This window comes from Ahaetulla prasina, chromosome 5, assembly GCF_028640845.1.
Source record: "Ahaetulla prasina isolate Xishuangbanna chromosome 5, ASM2864084v1, whole genome shotgun sequence".
Lineage (NCBI taxonomy): Eukaryota > Metazoa > Chordata > Lepidosauria > Squamata > Colubridae > Ahaetulla > Ahaetulla prasina.
In genome coordinates this window covers 42,559,657-42,572,839 of record NC_080543.1, presented here as the reverse complement: position 1 = coordinate 42,572,839, position 13,183 = coordinate 42,559,657, and the positions used below count along the sequence as shown (strand labels likewise).

At 36.5% G+C, this 13,183-nt stretch overlaps 1 protein-coding gene across 2 annotated transcripts in view; it reads right to left on the bottom strand.

Annotated features, from left to right (window-relative positions):
- Positions 1–13,183, bottom strand: part of PTGFRN (prostaglandin F2 receptor inhibitor) — a 134,544-nt gene that overhangs the window by 80,843 nt on the left and 40,518 nt on the right. For both annotated transcript variants that reach the window (XM_058185855.1, XM_058185854.1), the window contains exons 2-4: positions 11,012–11,389; positions 8,515–8,934; positions 5,810–6,193 (exon numbers count right to left, since the gene is read on the bottom strand). In XM_058185855.1, coding sequence (XP_058041838.1) covers positions 5,810–6,193; positions 8,515–8,934; positions 11,012–11,389 — 1,182 coding nt within the window. The remainder of the gene's footprint in view (positions 1–5,809; positions 6,194–8,514; positions 8,935–11,011; positions 11,390–13,183) is intronic.

The window sequence follows — 13,183 nt, the reverse complement described above, 5'->3', positions numbered from 1 at the left end:
TTTGTTTCACTAATCTTAAACCTATTAGATACATTATAATACATTGTATTATAATTCATGGGCCAGATGTGTCATGCGCTGGCCATGGCCACACCAAGTTTAGCAAAAGGGGGGAAAGTCCCAATATGTCATGTGATGCCACCATGACACGTGAGTTTGCATCCCTGTGTTAGACAGTCACACATTTTTATTTACTTGTGATTCTAAATAGCTCTGAAATAACATTGAGCTGTAAGCGAATCTAACAGCTTTTAAAGTTGAATTATGACTCATAATATCATTATGATATGTAATTTTGATTTTCTCCTTCTCTTAGCAGATATATTGTTTTAAAATAAGTTTTAGCCAACTCCACAAATATTTGCAAATCTATAGAAGTGGATTGCTAGGTAAAATTTTGACTTTGAGAATAGTGTTCCAGCTCTGCTCTTGACATGGACTCTCTGACTGAGGATTTAGAAGGAAGGAATAAAAGCTTGCTGGATAAGCCTCATTCCTGCACTCTGTCAACTGTCAAAGAACAGCCTTGCTGACAGTTCATTGAATTAATACCCTGCCAAGCTCTCAAACTTCTATCAAGGAAGAGCAGGAGGCTGCTGATGAAATTTGGATACAATTTATGTATCTCTGATGATGAGAATTCCTCTCCTACTTTGCTCCCCCAGGCAATACAAGGTCATTAAAAATAGCTTTATTCTTTACCTTCACCTAAACCCAAGTAATAATTGTAATATAAAGAAGCAGAAGCACTGGCTATGGACAACTTTTCAAAAGCAGAATAGAAGTCTTCTGTTTAAGCCAACTTCAGAGTAGGGAGACTACAAGATAATATCAGAAATGGAACTTTATTGGAAAATAGTTGTTCTTCCCTTTTTTAAATCTGCCTAGACGAGCATGCAGGATTAGACAGCAGCAAACATGAAATGGCCCATCTTCCCTCTGGGCTGACAGAAGCCAGCGGATCTCCAGAGAAAGTTGTTCTTTTTCTGTGTCCTACTAAAATGCAGACAACTGCTGCCCGAAAGGCCCTGTTTCTCCAACTATCCGCAAGACAGTGATCTCCTTCTATTTTAAGAATTTACAGTCTCCATATTACAACCTCTAAGTTTTCTTGTATTTAGTTGTGAAATATGCCTTATGAGAAAACTATTTTTTCTCTTACCTCCATATACTGTATATAAAAAAGGAGGGAATTGGATTATTTTCATTTCTGGATCTTTTTCAAATTTTATTTATAATTTCAGTTTAAGGTCACCTGACTACCCAGTGATTCTGGGAAACTTACAATTAAAAAGGTATAAGAAAACAACATAAGTTAAGGAAAGAAAAAAGACAGAAATAAAACTTAAATAGCTGATAGTTGTTTAACTCATTTTTGTTTCACTAATCTTAAACCTATTAGATACATTATAATACCATGGTATCTTAGATACATTATAATACCATGGTATCGACCATGGTATCTTGCTGCGCCGGTTGGGGGGATTGGGAGTGGGAGGCACCGTTTATCGGTGGTTCTCCTCCTATCTCTCCGACCGGTCGCAGACGGTGTTGACAGGGGCAGAGGTCGGCCCGGGCGCCTCACTTGTGGGGTGCCGCGGGGTCGATTCTCTCGCCCTTCTGTTCAACATCTATGTAAACCGCTGGGTGAGATCATCAGTGGCTTCGTGTGAGGTACCAGCTGTACGCTGATGACACCCAGCTGTACTTTTCACACGGGCCACCCCAATGAAGCTATCAAGTGCTGTCCCGGTGTTTGGAGGCCGACGGGTCTGGATGGGGAGAAACAGGCTCAAGCTCAATCCCTCCAAGACTGAGTGGCTGTGGATGCGGCATCCCGGTACAGTCAGCTGAGTCCTCGGCTGACTGTTGGGGCGAGTCATTGGCCCGATGGAGAGGGTGCGCAATCTGGGCGTTCTCCTGGATGAGCGGCTGTCTTTTGAAGACCATTTGACGGCCGTCTCCAGGAGAGCTTTTCACCAGGTTCGCCTGGTGCACCAGTTGCGCCCCTTTCTAGACCGGGATGCCTTATGCACGGTCACTCACGCCCTCGTGACGTCTCGCCTGGATTACTGCAATGCTCTCTACATGGGGCTCCCCTTGAGGGGCATCCGGAGGCTTCAGTTGGTCCAGGACGCGGCTGCGCGGGTGATAGAGGGGGCCCCTCGGGGCTCCCGTGTTACACCTATCCTGCGCAGACTGCACTGGCTACCTGTGGCCTTCCGGGTGCGCTTCAAGGTGTTGGTGACAATCTTTAAAGCGCTCCATGGCATAGGGCCGGGCTATTTACGGGACCGCCTACTGCTTCCAAATACCTCTCACCGACCCGTGCGCTCCCACAGAGAGGGACTCCTCAGGGTGCCGTCAGCTAGGCAGTGCCGTCTGGCGACACCCAGGGGAAGGGCCTTCTCTGTGGGGGCTCCCACCCTCTGGAACGAACTCCCCCCAGGACTTCGTCAACTTCCGGACCTCCGAACCTTTCGTCGCGAGCTTAAAACGCACTTATTCATCTGCGCGGGACTGGATTAGATTTTAAAGTTATTGGTTTTAAGGGTTTTTTTATTATTTATATTGTTTTTAAATTAGGCAATAGAATAAGTTTTTTAATTGTTGTTTTTTAATTTGTATTTATATGTATTTTAACTGCCTGTGAACCGCCCTGAGTCCTTAGGGAGATAGGGCGGTATATAAATTTGAAAAATAAAAAATAAATAAAATAAAATACATTGTATTATAATTCTAGTTTATTTTGTCATTTTTATTTGCATTTTTCCTGCCTTTCAGGAATGGAAAATAACATATATGACACTCCATCAATATAATATCCATCAACCAATTTTTCTACAGGCTTAAACCTGTGTCTCAACTCACTCATAGGCATTGCAACATAATGATGTTGCATTATGTTGCAATGATGTAATATTAGATGCAAAGCAATTCCTAGAAAGAAGAAACAGCATATAATCCCCTGGAGATTTCATCACATGCCATACTAAATCAGAATCAACAATGTTACAATTTAGCATCTCAAACTCAGTGAACTTAAATTAGATGTTCTTCAAGTAAATACAATCAGTTTCACGAATACTACTGGATTGCACTTAAGGTAACTTGGGCATTAAATGCAACAACCACTTCAGCTTTGCCATTTCACTGTTTCAAAACCTATCCAGAATTATCTGGATTCTAACTGAAAAGTAAAACATGAAGAAACTTGATTTTTTAATTATTCTAAAAAAGATCCTGGTACATCAAAAAAATGCTTTAAAGAACCACATGGATCTTCACTAACGTGCTTTAATTTTCTGTAATGCTTATACTTAAATGTTAAATGTTAATTTTTTAGTATATTTGCAGAAAAGAAGGATGTCAGCAGCCTAAGAGCCCAGTTCAGAAAGTAGAATAAAAATTATCGACAAAATATTTATATAATTACAGAAAAATACTGAAATTATAAACGCCATTTGTCTATACAAGTCTGATATTCACCCAGTTCTTTTATATTGTGTGATACCACTTTGCATTTGTTTTATCAAATACAGAAAATATATCTACGAATTATTTGAATATCTGAATTCAAATGTTGTAATTTCATTCTAAGATGAAAACCTTAATTGAAGCATAAATTTGAAAAATAGTATCTGTCTCTTCTTACACTATGTTTCATTATCCAAAGATAAAATAAGCAAATTAGAAGGAAAATTTCAAGACAAACAACTGACTGAACCAGTTGAGATCTGATCAGTGAAATTGTGAAAATGTAATTTAGATGTTTGTATGTTCTGCTTTCTATATCATGGCAATACTTACGTGTTCCTTAAGTGAATATGAACTGATAGGAAAATTCAATAGTTTAAAACATTATTACAATTGATTATTTTTAAATCTCCCATCTAACATATATGACACTTGTTTTATCAAATACAGAAAATATATCTGTTGGTGGCTCAACAGACTAATGCAGTCTGTTATTAACAGCAGCTGCTTGCAATTACTGCAGGTTCAAGTCCCACCAGGCCAAAGGTTGACTCAGCCTTCCATCCTTTATAAGGTAGGTAAAATGAGGACCCAGATCAGGGGTGAAATCTAAAAATTTTCCCTACCAGTTCTGTGGGCGTGGCTTAATTGGTGGGCGTGGCTTGGTGGTCAGATGGCTTGGTGGGCGTGGCCAATAACAATAAATAATAAAAATAATAAACAAAGTATTAAAAAACAATAAGAGGTACCAAAAACCAACTTTCACACTTTACACACACACAACACAACTGACTCACACACAATGTAAAAGCAGCTGCATTTCACACTTCACATAGCCACAAAAAGCTCAAAAACCAACTTTCACACTTTACACACACACACACAACACAACTGACTCACACACAATGTAAAAGCAGCTGCACTTCACACTTCACATAGCCACAAAAAGCTCAAAAACCAACTTTCACACTTTACACACACACAACACAACACAACTGACTCACACACAATGTAAAAGCAGCTGCACTTCACACTTCACATAGCCACAAAAAGCTCAAAAACCAACTTTCACACTTTACACACACACACACACACAACACACACACACACAATACAGCTTTCTGAGATTTTGTGTGTTTGTGCAGTTAGAGTGAAACACTACAGAAACACACCAAATCTCAGAAAGCTGCACAAATATTTTATTTTATTTTATTATTTTATTTTATTATTTTATTTTATTTTTTTATATATTTTATTATTTTATTTTATTTTATTATTTTATTTTATTATTTTATTATTTTATTTTATTATTTTATTTTATTTTATTTTATTTTGGACTTCAAATCCCAGAGTTCCTCAGCAAAGCCAGCCAGTTGATCACCGAGGAAATAGATTAGCTGAGCGATTGATGCTGTCTGGCTGAAACTGAAACTGCTTTTGGGCTGTGGCCATGCGTTCCTCAGTAATCAGGTAAGTGCCTTAGAATCTCTACTCTTACTTGTTTTCTACAAGTAAGAGTACAAGTAAGATTATGCTGTTTTTTACTTTTAAAGGCCTGTTTCGGCTGAAGCAAAACCGGCTTTTAAAAGTGAAAAAAAAAAAACGTTTGCAGATGGTGCGGCTCAGCAGAGGCAGGGAGGGCGGGGCCAGGGATTTTTGCTACTGGTCCTCCGAACCGGAAGCCACCATCACTACCGGATCGCGCGATCCCATCCGATCCGGGAGCATTTCACCCCTGACCCAGATTGTTGGGGGCAATAAATTGACTTTGTATATAATATACAAATGGATGAAGACTATTGCTTGACATAGTGTAAGCCGCCCTGAGTCTTTGGAGAAGGGCAGGATATAAATGCAAAAAAAACAAAAACATCTCCCAACTGACATCTCTTTGAAGTTCTCAAATTCAAAATATAATCCAAAACCCATAAGTCCTCATAATGTTCATTAAAAAAACCAATACCAAATTAAAATAGACATAATCAATCAGATACAACCAAAGCAAAGGTATTTATCTCCAAATATTTCTCAAAACATCCATATTTTTGATATGAACAACTTTTTTTCAGTCTAAACCTTAAGAAAAATATTGTCATCACTGAATGGCCTCTTTTTTAAACTGTGAAACATAAAAAAAATACTATTATTGTAGCTTAATGGTTGGCCAGCTGATGCCTTCAAATGTTTCATTCTCATCAAAATCAAATAATAACTTGGTCATAATTGTCCACAGAAGTTGCAAATGGCAAGAAAATGCACAGAAGTGCCCACATAATTACCAGTAGCTAAGCTTAATTCAAAAGTTTGTTTACTTTCATATCTAATTACTCACCCAATGTTACCACTTCCACAGTGACTGGTACTGATATCTTCTCTGCTACCTTGTGCCAGCTGCCATTGTGTTGTGGCACCCATAGAGCTGCTTGACAGTAGTAGTAACCAGAGTTTTCAGTGCCTACATCACGCATCAACAGGTTGTAATTACTTCGATCTATATGGCTGGGGCTGATAAAGGTGGAGTCACTAATTACCAAATCACGGTCAGCATTCAGCAAAACCTGAGCCTCTGCCATGGTGCCATCTGGAGATTCATTGAAGTACCATGTGATTTCTGTTTGGAAAATACCACTTCTGTCTGTTGTGATGTTGCAAGTAAGTTCAAGGGATTCTCGTTCCATCACAGATATATTGCTTCTGGTGATGAACACATCTAAAGCTGCAGAATTGGGAGCAGGAGATGAAGGAAACAAGATCAAGGATTATTGTTAACTTCCAAGTGTTACTCGATTTGTAGTTCACCAACTGTGTCCCTGTCAACTTGTACAAGTGCATATAATTAGTTGCATATAGATTAGTATTCATGGGCAAACATGTGTATTGCTGAGTAACACAGTTAAAGTACTAACCTATCTAGTTAAACTGGTTTCTACTTGCATAATAAGTGTATGCAAATATACATTATAATTTCAGTTTTCTTGCAATTAATGACACCATTTTTTCTCTTATGCTCTGAAACTCCAGACATATATATTTTTTAGCTGAAATATGAAAGTATTACTACCATTTTAAATGTAAGCTGCTCTTCAGATGTCTTTTCAACAGTTTACTTTATTAAATTACATACTGTAAATTCAGTCACTTTTTCACAAGTCTCCTTAGATGTTTGACATGCGCAATCCAATATGGTGCTTGAAAACCAAGAAAAATCTCTTCTCGAACTTCTCCAAAACTGGCCAGATCAACAAAATGGAACATACATGTCACTGCAAATAGGTTGCCGAAAAGGTTGGCTGACACTGCAGTATGTGACCACCATACAGCCTGGCTTATACAATGATAACCCACAAAGAAGAAATATCAGAAGGAAACCTTTCCTCTAGCTTCATAACAAAAGTAATTTGTCTACAATATACAATTTTCAATGAGCCTGATAAAACAAAATTGATCAGTTTGGCATAACCACAACAAATTCATGTGGGGGGGAAAGGATAAAATATTAAAGAGCCACTTTGCCCATTGTTAACCATGAGGAGTTGGTTTTACAGTTGATGAAATATTGTGCAGATAGAAATGATTCAACTGACTGAATTAAATAACAACGTATCATAGAACCTGAGATTCCTCAATGAATGAAAAAATTAACACCAAAAAGTGGTTTACACCATTATTTTAAAACAACAATCTAAAATCAACCACAAAAGCACTTACAGAAAATAAACGATAGCCCTCAGATGTGAATATTATTGAAAATCTGAGGAGAGATTCAAACATAGTGTGTATTGCAATTGTTATTTGAAAAAAGGTGTTCAGGCTTTTGCACCTGTTATATTCTTTGTTTTGGTTTTAATCTGTAAAAATCTGCATACAAATACTAAGTATGCATTCCAAATTGCATAAAAAACATTGTGTTTGTCTTTGTACCATGTATAAGCTGCATCAGTTTCTATTCATTTATGATTCAAGAAACATTTAATTTTATCAGAGTGTCTAAAACTTTTGCAAGCACCTGAAAGAGCTCAAAAAGGCAATACAAATTTTGCAAACATTATTAAACCAAACCTATACTTCTGTTTATAAATGTTCTGTTATATTTAAAACATTACAATAGTTTTCTGTGAATATGTCTAAATATGTCATAATCTGACTTGTCAAGAAACCAACTTGCTTATTGGTCACCTCAGAAATGATACTTGCCTGTTATTCTATGAGTTGCTATATGAATAATGGAAGACTGTATTTATTAAAGCAGTAATAATACTAGAGTGATGTATACACTAATCTCCTGACCAAAAACAATGGTTAAATTAAGAAATTCAGTATGAAATCAAAAGTTAAAAACTATAAAATATAAAAATATCACTAAAGTATCACCATAGTAAACATTAAAAATCCAACAAAGCAGTCAAATCAGTTAATCATAAAATGTTTCCTTAAATAAAATATTTTTCCAGTGAAATAGAACATAAAAACAGGCAACCTGAACTCTTTTAGTATGAAGTCATAAATCCTAGTAAGGTTCAATGATTATTATCCTGCAGCTTTTAAAATATGAAAAAGTTGCTCTCAACTGAACTTTTAGGTAACTTATTTTGATAAAAATAGAATAAAATACAAATGCAACATTTTAAAGTTCTGCCATACCAATTCAAAGAATTTTATAAACCTAGGGTTGGAAGAGGACATCAGAGATTTGCTAGATCTGCTGGAAAAGATTGTCCAACTTTTATTTAAAATCCCCCAGTGATAGAGCATTCATCCTGTTCCACTATTTCATAACAATTACAATCTGTAAATTTTTCCTTATATTCTTTTCTTATATTTTCCTGTATAGGAAAAGTATATCTAATTTAACATCCAATAGGACAATAAAAACGTGTTCATAAATTAAATGTGTGTGCCTATGTGTCTGTATGTATGCATATGAATCAGTGATAAGATATATCTTAATCAGGCCAATTTCTCATGCTGTGGCTATACATGACACATCATACAGTATCTATGGTATTACTGCAACAGAAATGAACATTGCATACTCACATGTTGGTTTCACCACTAAATTTACTATATCAGCAGTCTTCTCTTGGATCTTTTGCCATGAACCATCTGCCCCTTTAACCCATTCACTCACGCGACACCTATAAGTGCCTTCATCTGTTGAAAGAGCCTGAGACAGAGACAGGCTGTAAATGTCATTAGCCATAGCATCCAGGCGCACATCCCCACTGATATAGCGGTCACTGTATTCTGAGCCAGTCCGAAACTTGCCCTCATGCGTCAGGGAAAGGATTTCTTGCCAAACACGGTTACTCTTGAACTCCCAAGACACTTGCAGATGGGTGTGTTCAGTAGAATTGGTAGAAGCTGAGCAACGTAATTGAAATGTATCTCCTTCTGATACGTTCAAAGTTGATGAGGAGTAGAAGTTCGATCCAGTAACAGTTAAGCCATCTGCAATCACTATTTAGAAAAAAGAGGCTCGTCAAGCACACAAAAAGAAGATCATCAAGCACACTATTATAATAAACAGGAATTGGCAGTGGGCGTGGGACGGGGCAAGGAGGTTTTGGATGGGGTAGTAACCCTCCACAACAGTCACAGTTTCTCATGTGGCTCATTTAAACAACTGCAGAGATCATATGTAAATTTGTGTGGCAGGGGAAAAAAATTACAGAGTGAAAAATAAGGTATTACAAGATGCAAAGAAAGAGGAGGAATGGATCTACCCAATTTAAATTTTGTTGTACATATTTCCAGTTTGGATGAAGGAGTTGGCTGCTACTGAGACATAAATGCTTCTTGGGATAAGGACATGACCTGGGTGGCATAGCTTTTTGTGGAATGTCAAGGTCAAGGCTAATGTGAATTTTAAAAATCATTATTAACATAGCATGTTAGATGTGCCATATTAAGATTATGGAATAGATGCAAACCCAGGTTGTACCTGAAATCATGTGGATCTCAGCGCAATAAGAATTTTAGAGACAAGAAATAATAGGCAAACACAAATAGCTAATTTTATGGCAAGATACAAGAATTATGACCAGGGGATTGTGAAATAAAATCAGGAAAAGAGTTATCTGAACTGAAGAAGCTTCTTGAATGAGAAAAGTCTTTAAGGGGAAAAAAAGTCCAGTTGCCTTTTGAAAAAGATGAATGAGAATGTCCATAGACATTTGATTTTGAACATTGTTAATACTGAGTTTGAAATAGAATAATGTACAAATGCTGAACATAGAATTGCTAAAAAGTATAAACTTTTATTGAAATTTGAAACAGAAGAACAATGATATTCAGTGATATTCTGACTAAGCTGCGATAGCGCAGTGGTTAGAGTGCAGTACTGTGGACTACTTCAGCTGACTGTTAGCTGCAGTTCGGCAGTTCAAATCTCACCAGCTCAAGGTTGACTCAGCCTTCCATCCTTCCGAGGTCGGTAAAATGAGGACCCAGATTGTTGGAGGCAATATGTTGACTCTGTAAACCGCTTAGAGAGGGCTGTAAAGCACTGTAAAGCGGTATATAAGTTTAAGTGCTCCTGATGCTAGTGCTATATTCTGATAGGGCATTTTCCTGACTGCTGACCCATGTAGCCCATGTAGCGATTATCTAATAAGTCTACAGGAAAATAGATGAACAAAGTCGCTGTTTTCAGGGGAACCAATCAAGGCCTAGACATGAACCCCACACAAATGAGAAGGACCTGAATGAACACTTTATGAGATAAACTGAAATTGAAGAGGTTTGCCATGAAAGAATGGATCAAAATAATTATTTTATGATTGAAGATAACCAATTGCAGAAAGCACTACAAACACTAACTGAATCTAAGGAGGCAATAGCTTTTCCATACTGACACACATGAAGTATTACTTTGATTATGAGATACATCAAACCAAAATACTATTTAGTGTTATATACTCAGACTTCATTTATACATATAGTTGCATCCAAACCTTTAGGCAACCCTGGCAAATTGTTTGCTTCAATGAATTCCTAACTAAATAATGTCTACATAGAAGCTACAAAGCTAAACGTAACCTCTTTTTGCAAATTTGATTGCACACTTTTAATTTATATGCAGTATTAAGCATGCATTCAAATTTTCAAAAAAATGTCCTGTATAATTTTGGACCAGGTTGTTAACTTTGGTACTCCTTGAAAAATGTATCTGGGCCAGAGATGCCTGAGCATTTGCCTGAAACTATATCAGTAGGACTCACATGTTAACATTCAATGTCAACATTCAAAAGAAGTAAATACTTCTTCCATAGAACTGTACATTCAATTATTCCATTTGCTTAGAAACATAGTTATTGATAAAATATATAAAACCAGTAAGAAAATATTTGAAAACAATGTCTACTTGCTGATTTTCTGTTCCCATCTCCATACAAAATGACATGTACATATCTATATTTAAAATCTATTCAGATTTAGATCATTTATATTTTCTATTCAAGACATTCCACACAATATATTTAAAATTACACTAAACCACTACCAATTGTAAATACCCCTCACCCTGTTGAAGTACCTTTAACTTCAACTACATCATTGTAGTTTCCCTGGACGACACTGTCTGTGCTGGGCGTAGTACATCGGTATATCCCTTGATCAGTAGGATGAATATTTCCAATCACGAATTCCACAGAACTGTTGCTTTTTCGTCTTAACATGATCTCTCCCCTATTAACTCGATCTTGATATTCCGGAGACATAAACCAAGGGTCCCATGTACTCAATATATGTACAAACTTAGAATCCTGACCAAGATTTGCCGAAAATTCCCAATCAAAATTCTGCTCACTAGGTCCACCGTACTGACTAACATTACATGGAATCACCACTTCGGTTCCCTCAACTCGTATTAATGGTCCTTCAGGCACCTTCACAATACGACAATGGCAGGAAACTGAAAGAGAAGAAAACCAACTGTGAATTTAAAATATAAAATTATCAAATGCAGCAGAAAGTTATCCTGAAAGCTAGAATCCTTCATTGTGGTAATTTAAGTTAAATTTTAAGGCTTTCAACAGCTGCAGCATTAATTAAAGCAGAACAGCATAAAGATATATAGACTGAAAAATTGCTTTAACTTGGTTTCAGTGTTTAACACATTTATGACTCATTCCAGGTACTTTCATCTTAAACTGGTAGAAACTTGTCTTTTGAAATGAATTTAGAATTGCATTTAGGGCAACAATCCAGAATTTATTATGTAAAATCTCTTTTTCTCCAATGCTCAAGGGCTATCCTTTTACATTTATTCCATGTCAAAAATATCAAACAATGGAAGACTTATTTGTCACAGAACTGCAGGGAATCTGCATAACTTTTATTACCTTTGCTGGACACCAAAGTATCTATTTTAAGTTTTAAGTATCTATTTCTAGTTAGGACAGGCAAAACTCAGTCTCTACTGAATTTTACTCTACTCTATAGTCTGCTTCTCCTGAAGATTAGGTATTTTCAGGACCTATCAAGTGATTTTGGCAGACTCTCTTCATATCCTAAGACTACTAAGCAAGAACTGCATTTATTTTATTTTCCTTAAAAGGAAAGAAGTATTTCAGTTGCGGAGATTTTGTTCAATTTCAATTTTTAAATAAAATCATTTAAACATGTGACCCATTCTATCATAAATCCATGTATGTTTGGCTTAGCTTTCCATAATGCTATACCAGTAGGAATCTCAAATGGTGAAACAATCTTTTTTTTTAAAAAAATGAAGATTTTAGGATTAAAATAATACTAACAGTATGCAGTATTCACTGCGCTCTCTCCTTAAACCTTAATTCAAACAGGCAGAAGCAAATATACACCCTTGTCTTAGGAAAATATGGTAGGACAATATAACAACACATATCTTCAGCCTCATGAAATGAAAAGACAACTTTGTTCACTGAGAAGAAAAAGAACCCATATTATTTATTTATTATTTATTTATTTATTTTGTCACAACATCATACAAAAAGATTATATAGCATATAAACATATATATGAGTAAATATTGGGAGGTATGAGCATATATATATATATATAGGAAGAAGAAAAGAAAAACAATAGGACAGGAACGGTAGGCACGTTTGTGCGCTTATGCACGCCCCTTATGGTCCTCTTAGGAATGGGGTGAGGTCAATAGTAGAAAGTTTTTGGTTAAAGCTTTTAGGATTATGGGAAGAGACCACAGAGTCAGGTAAAGTATTCCAAGCACTGATGATTCTGTTACAGAAGTCATATTTTCTGCAATCTAGATTAAAGCGGTTAACATTAAGTTTAAATCTATTGGTTGCCCTTGTATTATTGCAATTAAAGCTGAAGTAGTCTTTGACAGGAAGGACATTACAATAGATGATTCTGTGAGTTAAACTTAGGTCTTGTTGAAGGCGACGGAGTTCCAAGTTTTCTAAGCCTAGGATTTCAAGTCTGGTGGGATAAGGTATTTTGTTGTTTTCAGAGGAATGGAGAACTCTTCTTGTAAAATATTTCTGGACACGCTCAATTGTATTGATGTCAGAGATGTGGTGAGGGTTCCAAACAGGCGAGCTGTATTCTAGAATTGGTCTAGCAAATGTTTTATATGCTCTGGTTAGTAGTGTGGTGTTTTTGGAAAAGAAGCTACGCAAAATTAGGTTTACAACTCTTAGAGCTTTTTTTGCTATGTAGTTGCAGTGGGCTTTGGCACTTAGATCATTTGACATGAAAA